The sequence below is a fragment of the Ornithorhynchus anatinus genome, chromosome 2, assembly GCF_004115215.2.
Source record: "Ornithorhynchus anatinus isolate Pmale09 chromosome 2, mOrnAna1.pri.v4, whole genome shotgun sequence".
Classification (NCBI taxonomy): Eukaryota; Metazoa; Chordata; class Mammalia; order Monotremata; family Ornithorhynchidae; genus Ornithorhynchus; species Ornithorhynchus anatinus.
Genome location: NC_041729.1, coordinates 27,886,415 through 27,911,467, shown reverse-complemented (window position 1 = coordinate 27,911,467; position 25,053 = coordinate 27,886,415). Strand labels below are relative to the sequence as shown.

Below are 25,053 nucleotides of genomic sequence, written 5' to 3'. Positions count from 1 at the left end.
TTTGGGCTACCATTATTTTTATTTTTCTTTCATTCAAGTGCAGAGATAATATATTAGGTTGCTAATTATCTTAGAAATTGTTTATAATTTGCATCTATGTATGAATGTATGATCACAAATGTGACTGCCTCCTGGAAAGATAATAATAATAATAATGTTGGTATTTGTTAAGCGCTTACTATGTGCAGAGCACTGTTCTAAGCGCTGGGGTAGATACATGGTAATCAGGTTGTCCCATATGAGGTGCACAGTCTTAATCCCCATTTTACAGATGAGGTGACTGAGGCACAGAGAGGTGAAGTGACTTGCCCACAGTCACACAGCTATCTACCCTACAAGTAATGGCTTGATCATTCCTGGCTAAAATACCCTGGTGAATTTGTTCACCACGAGATTCTACTGTTCTCAAAATGATGATGGTAATAATAATAACAATAATGATAATCAGTAACAAATTACAGAAAATGTATATAGCATCTTTCTTCCCCAAACTCAGAATATTTGGACATTTGCCCCCAAATAATTTCATCCTCTGGTAGGACTCAGTCTATAAGAACTAGAAATTTCCTCTGGCTGAAGTAGGGTAGAATAAGAAGGGAGGTGAACTCAGCTATTTTCCAAAGGGTCTGAAACAACTACATTTTCAGAGGTTATATCAGTATCCTTCTACCTTCTTATTTCACTTTCCCTTTGTCTCTGCTTAAGCAATGATGATTTCTAGAATCATTCTTTTCCTTTTTGGGAATTTTTGGAAAAAGCCAACATGTCAAAGAAACAACATACCCACTAAACTAATTCTAGCTCCCTAGTCAAAATGACTTTGAAAAAATTATGGCTAAGTAGTTCAATTTGTTCATTACCTAATTTCAATACAGCTCTATAGTGCTTCCTCATTTGGTCCTGCTGATTTCATTTGTGGTCAAACAAACAAAGAATTACCTTACATGGTTTTTCTTAGTGGCTCTTTTTGAAAACTCTATTACGAGCTGCCTGTATTTATTTTCTTCATTTTTGTTAACTGGATGATCTTGTTTTCAGAATAAAAAGGGGCCCATAATAGAGCATCCACAATTCCAGAATATAATCCAAGGGAAAGAAATGGAAAAAGACTGTAGACAGTAAGCATCTTGTGGACAGGGAACATGTCCACCAACTTGGTTGTATGGTACTCTTCCAAGTGCTTAGTGCCGTGTTCTGCACACAGTAAGCACTCAATATTTACCACTGATGGAAAATGGTTCAGAAGGGCTTTGCCACCCATCTTAACTCTTCCTCCCCTCAAACAGGCATCAGCTAAAACTATCCCATAGCGTAGACCTTCTTTCTATGAAGTAGGGGAGTGGGATTAGAACACAGACCTTCTGACTTCCAGGCCCGTGCTCTAGGGAATACTAGGCCATGCTGCTTCTCAGTGTACTCAGTAATTGCTTTGTTTAAACACAGCAGATTACTTATTCATTTCCTCCACTGGTTGTCCTGATATTCATTCATTCAGTAGTATTTATTGAGCGCTTTCTATGTGCAAAGCACTGGACTAAGCCCTTTGAATGTACAATTCAGCAACAGATAGAGACAATCCCTGCCCATTGATGCCCTTCTGAAATGATAGAGATTGACCTCTAGACTGTGAGCTCAATGTGGGCAGGGAATGTCACTGTTTATTGTATTGTATTAATAATAATGTTGGTATTTGTTAAGCGCTTACTATGTGCAGAGCACTGTTCTAAGCGCTGGGGTAGATACAGGGTAATCAGGTTGTCCCACATGGGGCTCACAGTCTTAATCCCCATTTTACAGGTGAGGTAACTGAGGCCCAGAGAAGTGAAGTGACTTGCCCACAGTCATACAGCTGACAAGTGGCAGAGCCAGGATTCAAACCCATGACCTCTGACTCCCAAGCCCAGGCTCCTTCCACTGAGCTACACTGCTTCTCTAATTTCCCAAGCGCTTAAGTACAGTGTCATGACACAGTAAGCACTTAATAAATACGACTGAATGAATGAAACCTCTACCTTGCCCTGGCCACACATGTTACTGGTTTCCTTCTTCTTTTTGACACTGCACTTGTAAAACAGAAACAGCGTTGTGCTTATAATAATAATAATAATAATAATAATAGTGGTAGTTGAGTGTTTACTATGTGCCAAGCATTCTACTAAGGGTAGGTATAAAGCAGCGTGGCTCAGTGGAAAAAGCACGGGTTTTGGAGTCAGAGGTCCTGGGTTTGAATTCTGGCTCTGCCACTTGTCAGCTGTGTGACTGTGGGCAAGTCACTTAACTTCTCTGTGCCTCAGTTACCTCATCTGTAAAATGGGGATTAAGACTGTGAGCCCCACATGGGACAACCTGATACCCCCGTGTCTACCCCATCGCTTAGAACAGTGCTCTGCCCATAGTAAGCGCTTAACAAATATCAACATTATTAAAATCAGTTTGGAAACAGTTCCTGCCCTACATGGAACTCAGTCTGTGAGGAAAGGAGAACAGTCATTTAATTCCCAATTTACAGACGAGGAAACTGAGACACAGAGAAGTTACCTGATTTGCCCAAGGTCACCTATCAGGCAATGGTAGATCCAGGATTAGAACCCAGATCCTGTGCCTCTCAGACCCATGTTCTTTCCACTAGGCTTGGTTTGTAATTCAGAATTTTCGTTGAATGGAAGGGGCTAGATCAGATAACTCCTTAGGTCCTTTCAATTCTGTACAAAGAGAATGTAGGGAGCAGACTCAATCTGCGCTCCTGTGAATACAGTGGTGGTGGTGTGGAAGGAAGGGAAGAGGGCACACAAATCATTGTGTCTGGGAATCGGAAAATCCTGGAACTGCATGCCGGGGGATTTCTGTTCGTGTATCAGAGAACAACACATCACCAGAAATTCCCTTGAATTACTAGACCCCAGGCCCTTAAATAATGGGACAACCACAAAAAACTAAAATATCTACTATTAAAGAGGAAATTAAAAATCCAGGTCCATAGCTCAACAGTTTCAATACAAGGGTTCAGTGAGTGTGTCATACACTGTCGTATTTATTGAACACTTACTGTGTGCAGAGTACTGTACTAAGTACTTGGGAGAGTACAACAATAAGCAGACATATTCCCTGCCCTAGACACATTGCTCAAATCTGCCCTGGAGGAATACTTGAAAAAAGGTTAAAAAAGCCAGGTTTTAAAAATCAAGTCCTCTGTTTCGGGTACTAATAAGTAATAGGCTTTTTTTATAGCAAGTTCACATTTTAAAATTTTTTAAAAATCCATGCTTGTTTCCTGCCCCACAGTAAGCAAGGCGGTTAGAAAAAACAAGAACCTTAAGATATGTCTCCAGTAAGTGTATGCCGCATCTACTCACAAAATTGTCCCATATACTTGAAACCCCCAAGCCAGAATTAAGTTGAGAAATAAGAGGAGTAGGAGGGGGAAAAAAAAGGAAAAAGAGGGGAAAAGTAGAGAAGAAAGAGAAAGTTAAGTGGACAGTTAAGACTGCATCTCTTCTACTGCACACCCCTAAGTGCTGTAAACAACAGGCACTCAGTGATTTAATTCCCCACTCTCTTCCCTTCCTACCTCAGCAGACAGTTATGGGTTTCCAAGACCTCCCTCCCACAGAGAGAACCTGAATCTGTGGTGTTAGCGCGTTCTGACCCTTCTCTTCCTATCCTGGCAGGCACTGCTATCACGTCTTACAAAAAGAATCTTTTATCACCTTCTCAAAAAGGGGATGGTGGGGAAATCATGCGGTAGTGGCAATTATGCAAGTAAAAACAATATTTTTACATCCAAATTCAGTTCCATAAAACAATGGCTGATACCAGAGTTCAGCATTTGTACCATAAAAATAGACACAAGACATAATGATAATAATAATAATGCCTGTTCCCTCCTCAGAGCCATTTTGTGAGGGCAAATGAATTGAGGCGCAGTCAAACTTGGGTGCAGTTCAGTTCTGGTTAATTTTCCCCAGGCCTCAGTTCCTGCAGTTCGGCATCCCCTCTCAGACTGGCAGTCTGGCCAAGATATCACGGCAGTAACTGGAGCTGAGGCGACCAGAAAGGATTAATATTTTGTTCTCCCCTGCCCTCCATTCTTAGGGCTCCCTTGTCCCCAGGCTAGGCCATTGGAGTCTTGACCCAGGGCCCATCCCCACCACCCTTCATAAGTCTCCCTGGTTGGATTAGGAACGGAGGTTTCCCCCTTCCTGCCCTCTTCTGGTTCACTCCCTGCTGTGGGCTCACGGCCCTCGGGTACCTTCTTATATTGCCTCAGTTTGACTGACAGTCAGAGCGACTTTAATTTCACAGCCCTTCACAGTGCCTTTCTAACTGGGTTGGTGTTGCGTCGGCAGAAATGCTTTGGGCTTTTTGTAGGAAAAGGGCTTCCAAAATCCCGGGCTAAGCTGCATAGCTGTACTTAGCGGGGAGGAGAAGTAAAATTTGATGAACCTTTCAGATAATTTAAAAATTACAAACGCGTAAGTAATGTGTTTTGCAGATGTTATGAAGCGTTAATTTTCTTCTCAGTTGTATAGGTTCACGTAGTTAAAAACCAGTCCAGGCAAGGGCTGCAGCGATTGATAATACGCTGGATAAGGGGAGGAGAACAAAAGGGCTGGAATCTGCCTCTGGGAAGGGTTTTTATTTTTACCCTTGGATAAACAGGGAAGCTAAATCTCCAGACAATGTGAACGTAGTCTTAATGCTCAGATTTTAAACACTCAGAAGTCAAGAAATAGCCAAGTTTATGTTCCTGCAGCAGCATTAGTTCACTACAGTGCACAGAGAGTATTTCCATTCCCATTTTTCTTGTTAAATGTGATTCCGTAATATATGCTTGTTTACGTGTATAAGTGTGAGGCCATAAAATCTGCAGCATATGCAACATAGCCCACTTAATGCTGTTGCAGAAGCCTTCGCTTGGGCATTTCCTGACTTGGGCATAATTGATTTTCAACCTGAATGGTGCATCAATATAGCTTTTTGCAATGAATATGTAAATGTCGCAGATGTTCTGCAACTTACCTGCTGCCATGGGGTTTGGGGGCTCTGCCAATGTGGGTGTCTTACAAGCGACACGCTGGCTGGGGCCAGTAGCTAGCCCTAGGGCAAGCATCCAGGAGCCACCCTGATCCTGCAGCAGGGTTGTGGTGAGAGGCGTGCCAGTGGTGTTCCTGAACCGTATTCTGGGACAGACGCTTCCGCGGGGGATACGTTAATCCAGCAGCTATGGTGACGATACAGTGGCCGATGAGATGTTGACGGGAAATCTCTCTCCTAGGAGCTCAAAGGCCCTGGCGGATGTTATTTCATTCATCCTCCTAAGTCCCTTCTTCCTTAGTTTTTCACTAGGGTGTCACACAGAAGAAATCTAAAATTCCTTTCAGGTAAAACCTTTTAGACTTGCACATTCCATTTCCATTAGCTTGGTTTACCCCTGATCTCCCTTTTCGCTTTGGATGGCTGTAGCTTAAGCAGTCAATAAGAAATCCTACACTAAGTATTTTCATCTATCACTCACCAACTTCAAACAGGAAAGGAAAATGGAAATAAAAACTGTTTCGACACCCATCGGTCTGAGATGATTTAGGCAGAGTCCTATTCTCATCCATCCCTATGATCTTATGATTGAATTCCCCAACCCCATTTATTTAACCGTGTCTCCCCTTTACATCCCTTTTTTTTTTTCTTCCTTGGGAAATAAATTGCTTCCCCGATTGAATTCTGTACGAGTTCAGGTAGCTGCTTCAGTGTATCCACCCTGTTCTCCCTATCCAACAGAACCTCCAGCCTTATCACATTTAGCATTATCAACTTTTCTATTCCAATTGCCTCTCTTTAAAACCCCAAAGATCTTCTTCTTTTAATGCAGAGACCTTTATCAACACTATTTTCCAACGTTACAAAAAAAAAAATAGTTTTGCTTAGAACACTCCTCAACTAACTGTTTTCCTCCCTTGGCCATAGAGACTGCCCAGACATGGATTTTCCATCTTCTAAACTCAGGTGAGCCAGCATTTTTCCCTTCTGAGTAGGCCGGGGTATAATAATGGAGGTATTTCTTAAGTACTTACTCTGTGACAAGCACTACACAAAGTTTCGGGCTAAATGTTTACTGTCAGTTCATTTTACAGATAAGGAAACTGAGGCAGAGGAGTTAAGCGACTTGCCTAAGGTCCACAGCAGGCAAGTGGCCAAACTGGGATTAAAATCCAGCACTCTGACTCCCAGGCCGGTCACTTGGCTGGCACCACAGCTGCGATTGACTGGCTTCTAACTAAAAATCCCCTGGTGCTTCCAATTGGCAACCATCACCACCAGTTCTGATGGTAGTCATGGACATGTCAGGATTAGAATGGCCACTAGCTTTCAGTGAAAGGGCTGAGGGTGGCATTTTCTCTCAACCCTTCTTTCCCTCGTTCTTCCCTCTTTCCTTCTGCGATTGCTTGGCAGTGGGTGGAGTGCTTCCTTGAAATAAAATGAGCAGACCTCAGCATCAAAGCCCACCAAGTTCTTTAGGACCGCAGCTGGTGGTGGTGAAGTTGTGTTATATATCTGAGTGGGAAGGGATCACTGTGTGTGTTGGGGTAGGGGTCTATCATATAGTTAAGAGTGATTATTTCAGATTGTGATCAAGTGCAATGCCAGTGTACTGAAAACACATCCCACGGAGGCAGATGGAAATGACTAGAGTAAAGCATATGCTGTGATTATCTGGGGACCATAATCCATGCATTACAAAGTGCATTTACACATCTGGTATGGGGAGGCAGGGATTTTATTTTAAGGGAAACTAAGGCGTTATTGATGGTTGGGCACCTTTTTCTCATTTTGCAATGAAAAAGAGTACTGAGGTTATGTGGAAAGAGGCCAATGGCATTCAAAACCAGAGGCTAAGCAACAGCTAGTATTGTCGCCAATTCCTTGGAAGAGTTCTTTCTATTTTCCCTAAGTTAATAATGACTGTGGTATTTGCTAAGTGCTTACTAAGTGCCAAGCACTGTATTAAGTGCTGGGATGGATACAGGCAAATTGGGTTGGATAGAGTCCCTGTCCCACATGGGGCTCACAGTCTCAATCCCCATTTTACAGATGAGGAAACTGAGGCACAGAGAAGTGAAGTGACTTGATCAAGATCAAACAGCAGATAAGCGGCAGAGCCGGGATAAGAACCCTTCACCTTCTGACTCCCAGGCCCATGCTCTATCCACTATGCAAGCTGCTTCCAGTAATTATGGTGTTTGTTAAGCACTTACTATGTGCCAGGCACTGTAGTAAACACTGGGCTGCTTACAAGCAAATTGAATTGGACACAGTCCTTTGTCCCGTGTGGGGCTCACAGTCTTAATCCCCATTTTACTGAAGAGGTAACAGGCACAGAGAAGTGAAGTGATCTACCCAAAGACACGCAGCAGTCCAGTGGTGGAGCCGGGATTAGGACCCATGACCTTCTGACTCCCAAGCCCATGCTCTATCCACTAAGCCACGTATTCCGGAGTAGTAGAAGGACCAACCATTTCAGAAGCCTACATCTTTCTTATGGAATATGTAGTCACTTGCCCACTAAAATATTATTTAATGAGGAAGACGCATCTAGAAGTTGGTGAAGGGAAATGGCTAGGCCCACTGCCTGATGCCAGTAGAGACGGATGAACCCTGGCTTTTGTGATGTGTGCCTCGTTCTGTGGCATCCCATTAAGCACAGGATATCTCTGAGGTAAACAGCACTCGCACGCACTGGCTGCATCTTCAGGGGATCAGGCGCTTTCTCTGAAGAAAATCTTACAGGAGGCTATTAATTTTGCCTCCAATTCTGCCCAAAGTAAGCTTAATGCTAACTGCCAAGGTAACACTAAAAGGAATTATTGTGTTGGCAAAAATGGTTTTTTGGAGCCGAGAACAGTAGTTTGCCCAGGGAACTGTGACATCAGCACTGATGGACAGCTAACTTACAGCTTCTACCCTGGCCCTGGCCCTACCGGTGGTTTCAGGAAAATCCCAGAGTCTAGCTGGTGAAGCTGGTGACAGGACTGTAGGGACGTGAGGGTTGAGGCTGGGGGTGTCTTGCTCCTGGCCACCCAAATTTGGAGAGAACTGGCAAGTCTGGGAGAGGTTGCTGAAACAACCAGAATTCACAAAGGCAGTGGGGAAGTAAGGAAATGTCGATTTTCACCTCTCATAGGGAAACACAGCCTCAGGGACTCAATTGTGGTGTGCTGGTGCTCTAAGTGACATTTAGCAGTGTGGCTTAGTGGACAGAGCAAGGGCCTGTGAGTCAGAAAGACCTGGGTTCTAATTCTGGCTCTGCTACGTCTGCTGTGTGACCTTGGGCAAGTTAAGTAACTTCTCTGGGCCTCAGTTACCTCACCTGTAAAGTGGGGATTAAGAGAATAAATTCCACATGGGACAAGGATCCTGTCCAACCTGTTTAACTTGTATCCACCCCAGCGCTTAGAACAGTATTTGGAACAAAGGAAGTGCTTAAAAATGCCATAATTATCATTATTATTGTTGTTTTTTTATGTGGTGGGGTGGCCCCCTCCAGGCATGCAGATTCAGAAAACTTCATCCAGGCAAAGGATTTTTTAAAATGACTGAGCCAGTTTACATGACTTGGCACACGTCTGTCAGAAGAGGAGGGTGGCTCGGCTGGAGCTGTGACTCCGCTGCTCTCGGGGTTCTCTCCGGCTCCCCCAGCACCATTTGCTCACCTCACCATTTTCCCTATGGAGCTGGTTTCTGGGCATGGGGCCAGCTCCACTCTATTACAGTGTACTCTCCCAAACTCTTAGTACAGTGCTCTGCACACTGTAAGCGCTCAATAGATGCCACTGATTGATTGATGTTTGGCCGGAAAATCCTCAGCGTGCTGCCGTTGGATCAGGTGCATTTTTAGAGGGAAATGCAAGTTGGGGCGGAGACCACAGCTCTGGATTTTGCCTTGCTAAACATGCAGGTACCTAACAGCAAGGGGTAATTCTAAGGATGCTGCTAAGCAAAAGAAGTTTCCTCAGAGAACATAGTAGATCCCCAAAGCAAGCAATCAATGGTATTGAGTGCCTTCTATGTGCTGAGCCCTGTACTGAGCGCTTGGGAGAGTAAAATACAGAAGAATTAGCAGATACGTTCCTTGCCTATAACGAGCTTACAGTCTAGAGGTGAGTTTACAGTCCAGATGGGACTCCCAGAGGACTGTGCTCAGTGCTTAGAACCGTGCTTGGCACTTAGTAAGTGCTTCAGAAATACTATTATTATTATTATTATCATCATATTGCCCTGAATGAGACCCTGTCCAGCTTGGAAAGATCAACAAGGGAGCTTCCATAATTTAATTGGTAGCCAGTTGGGTGTAATGTGTGTCTGTTGCCCTGCCATTTCTTGTTTTGGGCATTGGTTCATGGAGAGTCATTCATTCAGTAGCATTTATTGAGCACTTACTATGTGCAGAGCACTGTACTATGTGCTTGGAATGTACAATCACAACTGAGCTTCTGGTTTAAGGGAATACAGAGAGCTTGTAGTTGCTATGTGCAACCTAAAAGATAACTACAATTAGAGGGGGAAGAAGAGAAACCCTCAAATTCATTCAGTTGTATTTATTGAGCACGTACTGTGTGCAGAGCACTGTACTGAGCACTTGGAAAGAACAATTCAGCAACAGAGACAATCCCTACCTGACAACGGGCTCTCCAACTGTCACCAGAGCCTGCATGACACCCTCAATTCCTGCAGAAGGTAGAGCCCAACTCTAATCTTCATTCCTCAGTGAACTAGATCGTAAAGGGCCTCTAAATACCACACATAACTTCCTTCTATTTTGCTATTCAGAATTAGAAATAGTTGCACCACTAGTTAATACTAAAAATAATAATGTTGGTATTTGTTAAGTGCTTACTACATGCTGAGCACTGTTCTAAGTGCTGGGGTAGATACAGGGCAATCAGGTTATCCCACTTGAGGCTCACAGTCTTAAACCCCATTTTACAGATGAGGTAACTGAAGCACCGAGAAGTTAAGTGACTTGCCCGAAGTCACCCAGCTGACAGGTGGTGGAGCCAGGATTAGTTCCAATCCAGATTTCATTGTTTTCCCCCAGAGAAGTGACTAAGTTAAGAACTGGTTTGTTAGTGGTTTCAGTGAGATTTCACAAACAGAAAGAAATGAATGGTATAATATAAAATTACCTTCTTGGAGGCCTGCTGGCATTCCTGCTTTGTGGCCCCGGTTTTGAGGCCCCAATTAAAAGTAATGGTAATTGGTTGTGGTATTGTTAAGCACATGAACTCTATGCCAAGCACTGGATTCCATTCAATCATATTTATTGAGTGCTTACTGTGTGCAGAGCACTGTACTAAGCACTGGGGCAGATAGACGGGGAACCCCATGGGGGATAGGGATTCCATCCAACCTCCTTATCTTCCAAGTAGGAGGGAGACCAGGTATTAAACCCCCAGAGGAAACTGAGGCACAGAGAAGCTAAGTGGCTTGCCCAAGGTGCCACAGCAAGTGACAGAACAGGGATTAGAACCCAGGTCTTCTCTCTCTCCCAGGCCTGTGCTCTTTCCACTAGGCCACGTTGCTTCTCCTCATTCTGAGCCTTTCCTCCAGGTTCACAGACTTACAAAGCAAATCTGTATTAGGAATGCTACCGAAAGGTGGAGTCCCTATCCAGTGAAATTTTCTAACCTTGGATCCAGAGGATTTCCCAGTCAAAGAAGCATCTCATCCTTTAAACCTAAATATGAATAGGATTTATTTTATACTTGAGAAGAGATGCCATGGGGGAAAGAGAAACAGACTTAAGGATTTCATGAGTATTTTCCACTTGAAAACAAAATGGAAAACTTCTACTTTGCATTTTGTTTGCCCAGGTATCTATTTAAGGCAGTAGGTGCTGTCCAGGGTGTTTTTCTTCTGTTTGGGGATCACGTCAGACAATGTTCCTGCGTTCTGCTAGACTTTACCAATCCAAAAAACATCAAATAATGCCTTAGGTGGCTATATACTTCAGAAAGAACATAAAACCAAACAACATGGATTAGAACATAAGAAAAATTAAAAAGACAATTTAACTGAATGAGATGAATGTTCCTTCCAGCCCAACTTGACTTCTATTTTTGTATTTATGGATATACCATCTAATAATTCTAATTTTCCCCTTTAAAAACCCATTATGGACCTCTGAACAGCGTGTATTTATTCTGGCTTGAGATTTCTGCTAGATAAGCAGCATGGATTAGTGGGCTTGGGAGTCAGGGGACGTGGGTTCTAATCCCACCTCCGCCACTTGTCTGCTGTGTGACCTTGGGCAAGCCACATAACTTCTCTGTGCCTCAGTTACTTCATCTGTGAAAAGGGGATTAAGACTGTGAGCCCCAAGTGGGACAACCTGATTACCTTGTATCAACCCCAGCTCTTAGAACAGTATTTGGGACATAGTAAGCACTTACAAAAAACCCATGATTATTATTATTATTTCTAACATTCCCACCTTTAATAATGAACATTATCATGGTATTTTTAAGTTCTTACCATATATATATATATATATATATATATATGTGTGTGTGTATATATACATATAAAAAAAACCCCCAGGGTAATAAGATTAAACACAATCCTTGTCACTCATGGACTCACAATTGAAGAGATAGGGAGAGCACGCATCTTGTCCCTATTTTACAGAGTAGGAAACCCAAGCACAGAGAGCAGAAGCAGCGTGGCTCAGTGGAAAGAGCACGGGCTTTGGAGTCAGGGCTCATGAGTTCGAATCCCAGCTCTGCCACTTGTCGGCTGTGTGACTGTGGGCAAGTCACTTCACTTCTCTGCGCCTCAGTTCCCTCATCTGTAAAATGGGGATTAAGACTGTGAGCCCCACGTGGGACAACCTGATTCCCCTATGTCTACCCCAGCGCTTAGAACAGTGCTCGGCACATAGTAAGCGCTTAACAAATACCAACATTATTAAGTAGCCCAGGTTCCCACAGCATGCCCTATCAAAGCTGGGATCAGAACCTTGGTTCTGCTGCTTTATCTATCTATGCTGATTTCCTTCCAATAACTGATTTTAAGCTTCTCTTCCATGATTTATCAACTTCTTGTGGAAATACTTCCAAATGCTTGCCAATCTATTAAAAAAAAAAAGTCTTTCCATTTCTTTTGAACCCACCACCTTCAAGCTTCAGTGGGTTGAAGAAACATAGAAAGCCATGCTGTAAGGGAAAGGAGAACGTGACTTTAAGAACTAGCTTAGACAAGTCTCTACTCTTATCGCAAAGCAGTTGTGAAAGACGGCCCAAACCGAGCAGACTATCCGCAAATCCACCAGTGGTAAGGTTCCACATAAAGAGCAGGCAACTAAAGCTGCCTGCCAAGTGCACCATCTATGCCAAGAGAGTGACCGTCATGCCCAAGGACATCAAGCTAGCCCATCACGTCTGCAGCGACAGGGCTTAGATTTTTCTTAGAAATCGGGCTCCACCACTTTAAGATGATAATGGCATTTGTTAAGCACTGATAGGTGTCAAGCACTGTTCTAAGCATTTGGGTAGTGACAGGTTAATCAGGTTGGACACAGTCCCTGTCCCACATGGGGCCCACAGTCTAAGTAGGAGGGGGAGCAGAATTGAACCCTCATTTTAAAGATGAGGAAACTGAGGCTCAGAGAAGTGAAGTGACTTGCCCCAAGTCACATAGCAGGCAAAGAAGCGGGGATAGAATTAGAACACAGCTCCTCTGACTCCCAGACCAGTGCTCTTTCCAGTAGGCCACACTGCTTCTCGCTTGTCCGCTGCATGGTCTTGGGTAAGTCACTTAACTTCTCTGTGCCTCATTTATCTCATTGTAAAATGGGGTTTAAGACTGTGAGCCCCATGTGCAACAGTGACTGCCCAACCTAATTATCTTGTCACCACCCAAGTGCTTAGAACAGTGCTTGACACGTATCGGTGCTTAACAAATACCATTAAAAAAACAACTGCAACACAGTTGCTCCAAATGATGAGGCTAATGGTATTTGACTTTTTCCCTTCCTTATATTGGAGGGTTTGCCCTAGTTGTTTTTGCCATAATTGAACATTGTATGGCTCAGAAATATCAGTTTTGAAAAATGCAGGCGGGGCATTTTTACCAGGAAAGAGAGTCCTGTGCCCCACCTGTCCTTGCCCTCCCAACTCATCAATCAATCTAGGAATCTGACTGATTGCTTAATAATAATAATAATAATGTAATAATGATGGTATTTGTTAAGCGCGTACTATGTGCCAAGCACTGTTCTAAGCACTGGGGTAGATAATAATAATAATGTTGGTATTTGTTAAGCAGAGCACTGTTCTAAGCGCTGGGGTAAACACAGGGGAATCAGGTCGTCCCACGTGGGGCTCACAGTCTTAATCCCCATTTTACAGATGAGGGAACTGAGGCACAGAGAAGTGAAGTGACTTGCCCACAGTCACACAGCTGACAAGTGGCAGAGCTGGGATTCAAACTCATGAGCCCTGACTCCAAAGCCCGTGCTCTTTCCACTGTGCCACGCTGCTTCTCAAGGTCATACAAGGTCATCAAGATACAAGGTCATCAGGTTGTCCCACATGGGGCTTAAAGCTTTAATCCCCATTTTACAGATGTGGTGACTGAGGCAGAGAGAAGTGAAGTGACTTGCCCAAAGTCACACAGCTGACAAGCGGCTGAGCTGGGATTTGAACCCATGATCTCTGACTCCCAAGCCTGGGTTCTTTCCACTGAGCCACGCTGCTTAGAGGTGCTGGTGATTCTGCTCATCCTCTTTCCCCTTCTTTCCATCTACATGTCCCTTATCACAGGCGGAAGAGAAGGCCTAATCCTGCTATCTGGATTAGAAATTCTTTCCAATTGGATGTAAGCTATTTCCAACTGAAGATCATCCATTTTAAGTTTATCCTCACCTGGTTTAATTCTGCCCTCTCATCCTTCAGGCAACAGTATTTCTTCAGCCTCATCAACTCCCATGCTCACTGCCCATGACAGCTATTTCAGACTTTTAACTCCCTCCTTATATCCCTGACCCACCTCATCTCTTGCCCCTGTGACCTTCAACAGTGTACTTCATCAACAAAATTGAAATTACTAGGTATGACTCTCTAAAATCTCCCCTGCTTCTCTACAGTCCCTTCTTCTTTGACTCCCATCCTTCCCAGGAGTATCTCAAGAAGAGATCTCCCACCTTCGTTCTAATTATACTATGCTTGCCTGTGTTCCTGACCCCACCCTTTCTTACCTCATCAAAGGAACTGCCCCCTCCCTGGACTCCATCTTCAACCACTCACTTTCCAATGGCTCCTTCCCACTACTTTTAAGAACGCTCACATATCCTCTATCCTTAAAAAACCCTCCCTTGACCCACCCATCCCCACCCCTGGCATCTTCCAGTTATCACCCCACCTCCTTCCTACCGTTCCTCTCCAAACTCCTTGAATGTTTTCTACACCCACTACCTCCACTTCTCCTCCAATTCCCCTCGTAATTTTCTACAATCTGGTTTCCGCCCTCTCCACTCCATGGAACCGGCCCTATTTAAGGTCACCAGTGACCTCCTTCTGCATACTTCACTCCTCTAATGCCACTCTACTCACCGTACCTCGATATCACCGACCTCACCGCCAACCCCTTTCCCACATCCTGCCTGTGGTCTGGAACTCCCTTTCCCTTCAATATTCAACAGATGATCACTCGACTGACCTTCCAAGCTTTATTAAAAGCTCATCTCCTTTCTCCCACTCTCTTCTGCACTGTTCTTGCTCTTGGATTTGTGCCCTTTATTCACCCCACCTTCAAACCCACAGAACTTATGTCCGTAGCTGTAATTTATTTATTTTTATGAATGCCTGTCACTCCTCTCTAGACTGTAAGCCTTTAACTTTTATTTTGTACTCTCCCAAATGCTTAGTACAGAGCTCTGCACACGGTAAGCACTCAATAAATGTGATTGATTGATTTCCAGTTCAAAATGAGAGCACCCAATAGGGGATGGAAATAGGGGGTCTGCACTGGGAGATGGAAAACCTTAAATGCAGGCTCACAGGTGATACTCTGCTAGGTGGCTACAAAAATGGTAATTTTATCTCTATGGAGCAAATGTTGCTCATGTTAGGTTGGCACTCATTGTTAAGCGTGTTCCTTTCAGATTCAGGCTCGAGACAGATTCTCCTTCAAAAAATTATGTTTAAAAGAAATCACTGAGTCCTCGGAGAACTTGGTCGTTGTATTTGCTGTCTCCTTTTCACATATTTCATCGTTTCATAAGCACTGAACCTTCTGAATACTTGACGGAAAAACAAAATGTGATGCAATTGTCCCATTTTCAGATGAACTTCAACATACTGAAACTCTCAAATGAGGGAAGAAACCTGCCACTTTTTAACTTAGTCTGTCACTAAATTCTTCCATACAGGCCCACCTGAAAGGAAAAGTGGCTTGGCTAAGTCAGTTTGTTCTAATGTGACAAAAAAGGTACAGGAGATGTCATAAAGCTTAACGGGAAGGAAGACGATCAACGTTGCACTTCTCCGGGGACTTACCCACGTCCCCAAGAGGTGGATCTAAGGCTAACCCAGAGTTCCCATGAGAGCAACCGCATCCCCCAAACCTGCCCTGAACCAGGACATAACTGCACTGACCTTTCCCGGAAGTACTTTATAGCCTCAGGGTCTATGAAGGTCTGTTCCTCCCGGAAGCCCTGTTCAAAGATCTTGCGCTTGTGTCGGAACTCGATAACAGTCTTGGTGTAAGAGTTCAGGGTGGTGACTGAGGCTGCCATACAGCACGTGAAGGAGCCCCACGCCAGGCTGCAGAAAGAAAAATTGCTGAAGATGAGATTAAGACAGAAGGGTAGACATCAGCGCAACACTGGTATCATGGTAACGATAATAATTGTGGTATTTGTTAGGTGCTTACTCTGTGCCAGGCACTGTACCAAACACTGCAAGAGATACATGCAAATCGGGTTGGATGCAGCCTCTATCATGGTCTCAGTCCCCATTTTACAGATGAAGTAACTGGCCCGGAGACGAGAAGTGACTTGCCCAAGGTCACACAGCAGAAAGTGGTGGAGATGGGATAAGATCCCATAACCTTCTCCCAGGCCCACGCTCTATCCACTATGCCCTGCTGCTTCTAGAAATAATAAGAATCATTATGTTATTCTGATGAGGCTGCTGATGACCTTGAAGTTAACAATCCCTGAGCTTTGCTACGGTCCGAATCTATGTCGTACCCAAGTCTCCATGTTCAAAAATTGACCGTGCATCCCTCATTTGCTCTTTGTCTACAGGGCTTCTTCGGTTGGACATCCCACCAATAGTTCGTCATTTGTCTGCTGTGTGACCTTGAGCAGCTCACTTAACTTCTCTGTGCCTCAGTTATTTCATCTGTAAAATGGGGTTAAAACGGTGAGCTCCATGTGGGACCTGGATTGAGTCCAACATGATTAGCTGGTATCTACCCCACCACTTAGTACAGTGCCTGGTACATAGTAAGCACTAAACAAATACCACAAAAAAACCCCAAAACAAAAAACAAAAGCTCAAGCTAAGGGTGACTAAGATGGAAAAGCTCAAGCTAAGGGTGACTAAGATGGAGTTACTCATCTTCCCCTAAAGGTTTAAAGCTTGTACGATTAACTTCCTTCTCACTGCTGGGGAATCTTCCTTTGTTCCTGGGCATGGAAACCAAAATGTAATCTTCAACTCCTCATTACACTTCTTTTGCTTTGTTCTATGTATGGCACGTTTCCCTTTTAATAACAAACTACCTGAAGAAGCCCCTATCCATCTCCTTTGGGCTCGATGTCCTCACCCACTACTGTGTTAGGCTGGCTTGGCCAAGGAAGCCCGTAACTGGAGCTCTGACTGCTCTCAGGCCTGGCTGCAGCAATGATGAAGATAGATGAGTCATCCTTTTGTTCTGAAATGGCCAACAAATGTGTTTTCTCTATACCAGGAAGATAAAATAAAGTTAAGCACAGGAGATAATGCCATGAACTCCCAGAACTGAGGGGTCAAGCGTTCCACACTCCCCCAGGCTGAGGTGCCCTGATTTGCAGTGCATCCTGGAGCAAATGACAGTCTTTGGTTTCCTTCTACGAAGCGAGGAGGACAACTTTTGCTGGCCTCCAGGGAGATGAATCAGATAAAACACATCATTGCTAATTGCATAGCCTTGTATGAGACAGGAACTGCAAACAGAACTGTTTCAAAATGCTTTAATAGGGCCTTGACTTTTATAGGAGACTCCACTAACTGTCTGAAAAAGAAAAAAATCCTCCCGACTTTAATTCTGTGAGTTGGCTAATAAGATCAACACACATTTTCAGAAGCAACTTGCAGGAGTCCCTTTTTGAGATGTGGCTTTGAGCTGGGAAAACGGAGATATCAACAGCAAAGGAAGGCAGCCAAACCTGCTCCAGGAAGATTGGTGTTTGAAAAGCAGGAAAGCCAGAAAGCAAGGAGAGGGGGAATATATTGGGCTTAACACAGAAATAGGATTCAGCAAAGGCAGAGGCAACAAAGGGAGGGGAGAATGGAAAGATGAGAGGGGTACCACTCTTGGAAGACTTAATTCCTCTGTCCCAGTAGCCACTGGCAAAGTGGGAATTAATAATAATGTTGGGAGTACCGTGTCAAGGACAATCCGTGTAAATGCTGGATTATACTAGGTCCCCGGTTCCCAAGGAGCAAGTCCCAAATTGTCAAATTCTCATGCTTAGGCAAGATGTGACCTGAGCTACCATATCAACTCTGATTAGGGAGCTCTCACTAGTCTCAGCACAAGTCTGTAAAGCAGCTTGGTCTAGTGGAAATGACACGGGCCTGGGAGTTAGAGGACCTGGGTTCCAATTCCGATTCTGCCACTTGCCTGCTTCGTGACCTTGGGCGGGTCGCTTCGCTTCTCTGGGCCTCAGTTCCTCCATGTGCAAAATGGAGATTCGATACCTGTTCTCCCTCCTACTTAGACTGCGAACCCTTTGTGGGAGCTGATCATCTTATTTCTACCCCAGTACTTACAGTGTTTGACACATAGTAAGCACTTACCAAATGCTATCATCAACTCTACCAGTTTAGCGCTATTACATGACAAGAAGTGATCAGTGGCAGGAGCCAGAGCAGAGACATTAATTTCCCAGTTGCACGCTGGGGTATATAATACACAAGCAGCACGGCCTGGTGGATAGAGCACGGGTCTGGGAGTCAGAAAGACCTGGGTTCTAATCCCAGCTCTGCCACTCATCCACTTTGTGACCCTGGGCAAGTCACTTTACTTCCTTGTGCTTCCGTTACCTCATCTGTAAAATAGGGATTAAGACTGTGAGCCCCATGTGGGATATAGACTATATCCAACCTGAGTAGCTTGTATCTATCTACCCCAGCGCTTAGTACAGTGACTAGACTGTAAGTTCATTGTGGGCAGGGAATGTCTTACATTATTCGCTCCCAAGCACTTAGTACAGTGCTCTGCACACAGTAAGCACTCACTAAATATGATTGACTGCCTGACAGTAATAGTAAACTCTTAACAAATACCGAAAAAAAAAAGCAGATGCATTCCCACCCTGACTGTAAAAATATGATGCTAGGGAGTGATAAATTTCCTATGGAATATTATCTGCTGATGTCCACATATGAAGGAGTATTGCAGTAGGTCATTATGATTACTGTGGCGTGAAGCGACCCCATGTCCTCAGTGCAGGATCCAAAATCACCTACCACAGGAGGGGAAATTGAGTAATACTGTTACAATTTTGAGGGCTGATTTTATTTTAATGTATTTCTCCCCTTTTAGACTGTAAACTCTTTGGGAGCAGACTGTCTACCAACTCTCTTGTATCGTAGTCTCCCAAGCATTTAGTACAGTGCTCTGCACACAGCAAACACTCAATAAATGCCACTGATTGATTGCTATAACTTTGCAAGGCTGATGAAAGTGCAAGAGCCCTCTCCTGGGGGCAACTTCTAGAGCCCCCAGGCTTTACGGAGCCTTTCCATGAAGATATCCTCCTCCTCGGACTCTGCCCAGAACCACGGCTGAGATGCCCAGAAGCCATCTCCAATGTAGAGATCTTTCATAACCCAGTCAGAACCACAACCCTCAAGGTTCCCTCGCTGTGATGTTGGAGCACTCTTCAGTAGATGCTTCATTTGTTTTTCTTTACTCCTGTTCTAATTTAATCTCAGAATTTGGGGGTTTTCCTCCTTTAAAATACACCTCCTCTTTCTCATCACACCATGCACATACTCATTTCCCTAGCACTCACACATTTCCATAAATCTCTTTGCGAAACTCTTCAGGTTTCATTTTTATCCTACTTTAGGCCAATCCTTCTCAAGATATTTATGACTTTTAAAGCCCTTAATCTTGACAAATGGCCCCACATACATGTTAAGCAAGAAGGATGACCTAATGGAGCCCTGACAGGCCCCTAACATGCCAGTCTGCTAGAAGGATGAGGACTTGTCTAAATCCACCTTCAGGATCCTCACTGAAAGGCAGAAATGGAATAGCAGCCACATTTCTGCTTTCTCTCCTGTCAGGCACCTCAAGTCAAAATAAGTTAGTGATGAGCCGAACTAAATGTAAGAGAGGAGCACTGAATGCGCACAAGCCTTTTACATTCATCACTAATGGAATCGGATTCTGTCACTAACATCAACAAGTCTTCTTGAAACCAGACGGAAAAGTTCCAGGACATCAGACAACTGGTATCGAAACTGTTTTTCCAACATTTTTTCAATCATTTTCCCTAGGCAAAGGTGTCCCTTCCTGCAAGAGAAATGATACGACTAAATGAGGATGTGAGGAGACAGCTGTCTGCTGGTCCTCCCAATCTATTTTGCTTTCTCTTGGCACCACTGGCAGGGAATGTGAATCCGTCTTCCTGGTCTCAGCTACAGTTTTGAAACCGCATGAACAAATACGCAGGAATAAAATACAGCGTAAGTGAACTCAGAGTAAACGCTGCATACCAGAAGGACCATCCGTAGTCCCATGAATGTGGTCTCCAGTCTTCAGGTCCAAGGCTGACGGTAACTTGGAAAACTTGAGTGTACATCATATGAGCCACCATTCCCAGTAGACCTGTGGGGCAGGAAGTAATATGTTTGGTCGACATAATAGATTAAGCAATATGCTTCTTAAAAGAAATTCCCTACCATTCCTAAGTTGCAGCAGGCATAACAGATGAGCCTGGGGACGCTCCTGGAGTCAAGTGATTAATTGATAAAAAATGGAAAAATGACTTTAATTTCAAAGCATTTTCATACTGCAATATCAATGGCAACTAAAATGTACTCGATCTATACATTATAGTCAGTTGCCTCCCCTCCCTGGAATTTACTTGAATGTCTGTCTCCCCTTCCTCCCCTTGAGAGTAGGGATTGTGTCTGCTTACTCTGCTGTACTCTCCAAAGTGCTCAGTAACCTGCTCTTCACACAGTAAGTGCTCAATAAATACCACTTTACTGATTGAGACAGACCTTGAACCAGTGTGGTAGCAGAATGAATAGAGAGAAAGGGGAAGATTCTGGAGATGTTATGAAGACAGAACTGACAGGATTTGATGATTTGACTGAATATGCAAGTTCAAAGAGGGGAGTCAAGGATAATGCCAATGATTTAGGCTTGGCAGGCAGGGAGGAGAGGGGCATCAATGGGAGGAAAGCTGTGGGGAGGAGAGGGTTTGGGTAAAAAGATGAGAAGTTCAGTTTTGGACAGGATGAGTTGAAGGGGAGGCATTGGTGGGACAGTCAAGTAGAGACGGCCTGAGGATAGGAGGGAATGAAAGACTGCAGAGAAGGAGAGAGGTTGGGGCTGGAGAGGTAGATTTGGGTGTCATCCGTAGAAACCTGGAAAGGAATGTTAGTTCTCAAAACTGACACCTGATATTCATGTAATCCCACAAATCAATAATAACAATAATTGTTGTCTTTGTTAAAAGCTTATCATTTGCCATGCACTGGGGTAGATACAAGATCATCAGGTCAGATACAGTCCCTGTCCCACATGGGATTCCCGGCGTAAGGGGAATGTAGAACAGGTATTTAATCCTCATTTAACAGATGAGGGAACTGAGGTCCAGATAAGTAAAATGTCTTGCTGAACTTCACACGGTAAGCAAATGGCAGATCTGGGATTAGAACCCCAATCCACGCTCTTTCTACTAGGTCGTGTCACTTCTTATGGCACCCCTAGCAACATTTCAATCAATCGTATTTATTGAAAACTTACTGTGTGCAAAACACAGTACTAAGCACTTGGGAGAGTACAATACCACAGAGTTGGTAGAAATATTCCATACATTTAGTCCCCAAAAAATTATATTGGAGGTTTTATCACCTGCTCTAATATTCAGTGTGCTTAAAGTGACCTGTGTTTGAGAAAAGTCAATTATTTTGCCTGAAATCACCATCCCTCATTTGGCTAATATAGTCTCTTTATTCCTCTTCAAATTTTCAGGGGGAGATCACGCCCTGGGCATGAATTGCTTTTTCTTGGGGAGAATATTTTCTCATTTGGAGATACCATCTGGATGAGGGAAAAGAATTCTGATCTTAACGCCCAATGAGAGATCTTCATTTCCATTTGATTCGCCATTATCTGATTAGGTCTTGGGGTGTTTATGCTAATGATGTTTCACTTAATTGCAATATCAAGTTGCTAACTGATTTATTAATTTATAATTACATTTACTAATATGTTGTCTACAGTTACTACTTGGAATGCCCAGGGCTTAAATGATCTTAACAAACGTTCTCAAATTCCAGCACGAAACTTAAATCATCAAATCGCGAGCAATTTTAGAACATGAATATACCTAGAGCCCTAGGGCTATAACAAATTTCAGGGGTTATCAAGCCCATCTTCCTGCTGGCCCCTGGAAAGGCTACTACTAACTCAGGCTTGTCCTCCAGACCCTTCCAGACTCCTTTGCCTGTCTGTCCTCTATTTTCAAATCTCATTAGGAATTTCTTCCACTTGTTCCTTTGATCCACAAAGTCCTTCTTAGGTGCTGTGTTCAGTGGGGTTCTCTAGGGTACTCAGATTTTTTCCAATCCATTGGTGCCTAGCCATTCGGTTTTCCCCTTGATCTATGAAGCCTCTTTTCCTCTCTAAGTGGCCTGCCTTGCTCTTATTCTCATCAACCCTTGCAAGCTGGAGGTTGAGGCTTCCAGGGGAATCATGAGACAGCAGGTCATAAAGCTTTTCGTCTCCCCACCTCCTGGCCGTTCCCTCAAATTCTCTCTCCCACCATTAAACTCTGCCGTGCTACCGAGAGGAAAACAAACAATGAGATATTTTGGTGTGTGTGGAGGTGGAGGGATGAAGCAGAGTATGGAGAGTCACTGGCACCCATGGAGTCGAGGGAGGCGTGTGCCCCAACTTGTCACTTTGCTAAAACCTTAGAAGATTCGATATAAAATTTGATCTAATCTCTGTGGACTTAATTGAACGCAATTTCTCGTCTATTATCCAGGCCGCTGAATCAAGAACTGACCCCCAAGGAACATCGCTTGATATGTCTCCCCTTTGATGACTCCTTTTGGAGCGAAACTCCCTAACCAGCTGTGCAGTCACTCAAGAACAGTCTGTTCAAGCTCATGTTTTCCTAGTTGGATGAGAATATAATTAAAGCATAATCAAAAGCCTTGAGGGATCTGGGCAGAGAAAGTCCATTTTTTTCCCGCTGCTGCAGCTGTGAGCAGGCTATGTTAAAGGTGTTATAGGAATGTCATCTTGATTTGGAGGGAGGGAGTTATCCTTTCATTTCTATTTTGGTGGAGTGACACGCTGTAGTAGGTTTGGCCTGGGGTATAGCTGTTCAGGCTCTATAGCCTCTCTCCGGCTCCACCAAAGAGTCCAGCTTACCAAAGGAAAACCTAACGGCTCTAAAGTATAATAATCCAACTTTTAATGTCCAAGGATGAATATTATTAGGTCTCGCTAATTCAAACAGTGTTTTTTCAAATAATTAGCCAAATCTCCTACCCTTCCTACTCTGACTTTTCATTCTCCCCCGATTAGACTGTAAACCCGTCAAAGGGCAGGGACTGTCTCTGTTACCGATTTGTACATTCCAAGCGCTTAGTCCAGTGCTCTGCACATAGTAAGCGCTCAATAAATACTATTGAATGAGTGAATGAATTCTCCCATCACGTAATCTGGTTATCTAGTTACAATTAATCTTCGTTAACAAAGTAAAAAGAAAAGAGGAAAAGACTTTCCTTTTCTAGTGTAATAGGTATTAAGGTTTTTATCCCATTTAATATGGGGGGTAGTAACATTTTCTTTCATCTATTAACAGATAAAATGAAACAAGGTTTTCTTGCTGCCTTTTCTATTGAATGAAATCTCAACAACAGCTGTGTTATACCCAGGTTGGAGTCTTGTTTTCTTCCAAATCTTCTTGAGCAGTGAAACTTTAGCTCTTGTGCCCTTTGAGATGTTTCTATAGAGGAGCAATCCAGACCACTTGCACTCCTTTGCTTCTCATAAAGTTATTGAAGAGAGCCTCCCTGCTATTTATTTTCCGAATCTTGCTTTACTTAGGAGTCTAAGTTGAATTGTGGTGTAACCACTTAAGCCAGTCTCCAACAATTTTAAATCGGGGACTGCTTCCACCCTGTTTATGAGGGAGATCAAATACATCTAGGCTTCCACACTGGTTGGTCCCTCCCCCCTTTTTTTTTTGCACCCCAAATTGATCATTTGCACCTGTATATGACTTTGAGCCAGAAATGACCCATGCAAATGACCATCCTTTTCAATTGTCCTGCCAAGCTCTATGCTTGCCCAGGCGACCTTCTGGAATGGTAGCTACAAAGTTGTCAGATACAAGCAGCATGGTGCCGGCTTGGCAGCATAGCACATCGGGCACATGCCAACCCAGGACCTGTGGGAACAGGGTTATCACAGCATGTGAAAAAAACAAACCCAGAAGCTCTTGCTGAAACATGTAGCACGTTGGGATAAATGCCCTCTGTTTGCATAGCTACTTAGCTTCCTCTTTTAAGACGGTTGTCATGGACGGAAGATAAATTAATTAGTTAGCTTGTTTACAGTCTTACCCTCTACCCTCTTCTATGACAAAACCCCCCAAAACTCTGCGCTTGCGAAGAGCAGCTGTGTGACTGAACATTTCATATCTCACAGTTCCTGGACTGACTCCATGCCAGGAACTCCTTGGTGAGCTCGGATTGTCATTTGATGAGAAGGTGAATGCGCTGTGTTTGACATGCCCCGGGCATGTGTACAGTAAACTGTATACTTGCAAGCGGGATTCTAGCCAAAATCCTTCTGAAACAGTCTCAAATAGCGTGTAAGAGTCAGGGTCTTTTGGGAGACGGCTGCAGCAGACAGACCAGGCTGCTGGGCAGCAATCGGAAGAGGGTAGCGCTCTCTTAGCACAAAGGCTCTGTGAAGATCGGGATGTAAGGAAGCAGAGTCAAAAACAGAGGTCGGTCTAATGGGGGTGGGGATGGGGAAAGTCAAGGATTTATCCCTACTTTTAAACAATGCATGAGGGTAGGTCATTTGATCTTTTCAGCCTAACACGCAGGGAGTATTCATCAGCAGTAGTAGTATTCATCTTTGAAAATAAGGAACATGTCTCTCTCTCTCTCTCTCATTCATTTATTCATATGTATGCATGCGCTTGTGTGTATTACTGATTTTTTTTATATTTTATGGTATTTGTTAAGTACTTGCTCTATGCCAGGTACTGTACTAAGCACTGGGTTAGATACAAGCTAATCAGATTAGACACAGTTCATGTCCCAAAGGGCGCTCACAGTCTTAATCTCCATTTTACAGGTGAGGAAACTGAGGCACAGAGAAGTGACTTGACTTGCCCCAGGTCACCCAGCAGACAAGCAGCAGAGCTGGGACTAGAACCCAGGTCCTGCTCACTCCCAGGCCCAGGAGCTTTCCACTAGGCTTCACTGCTTCTCATTTGTCAATCGTAGGCCTGGTCTTTCAAAAGGCATGCTGTTTGTTTGGGGGATGTTTGCCTGTTTGGTCTTTCTGAGACCTAAA

The 25,053-nt window shown here is 43.9% G+C and overlaps 1 protein-coding gene across 6 annotated transcripts in view; it reads right to left on the bottom strand.

The window, feature by feature from the left end:
* GSG1L (GSG1 like) overlaps nt 1-25,053 on the bottom strand; it is a 249,653-nt gene that overhangs the window by 59,591 nt on the left and 165,009 nt on the right. For all 6 annotated transcript variants that reach the window (XM_029057523.2, XM_029057526.2, XM_029057527.2 and 3 more), the window contains 2 exons: nt 19,989-20,100; nt 15,648-15,815 (listed from right to left, as the gene is read on the bottom strand). In XM_029057523.2, coding sequence (XP_028913356.1) covers nt 15,648-15,815; nt 19,989-20,100 — 280 coding nt within the window. The remainder of the gene's footprint in view (nt 1-15,647; nt 15,816-19,988; nt 20,101-25,053) is intronic.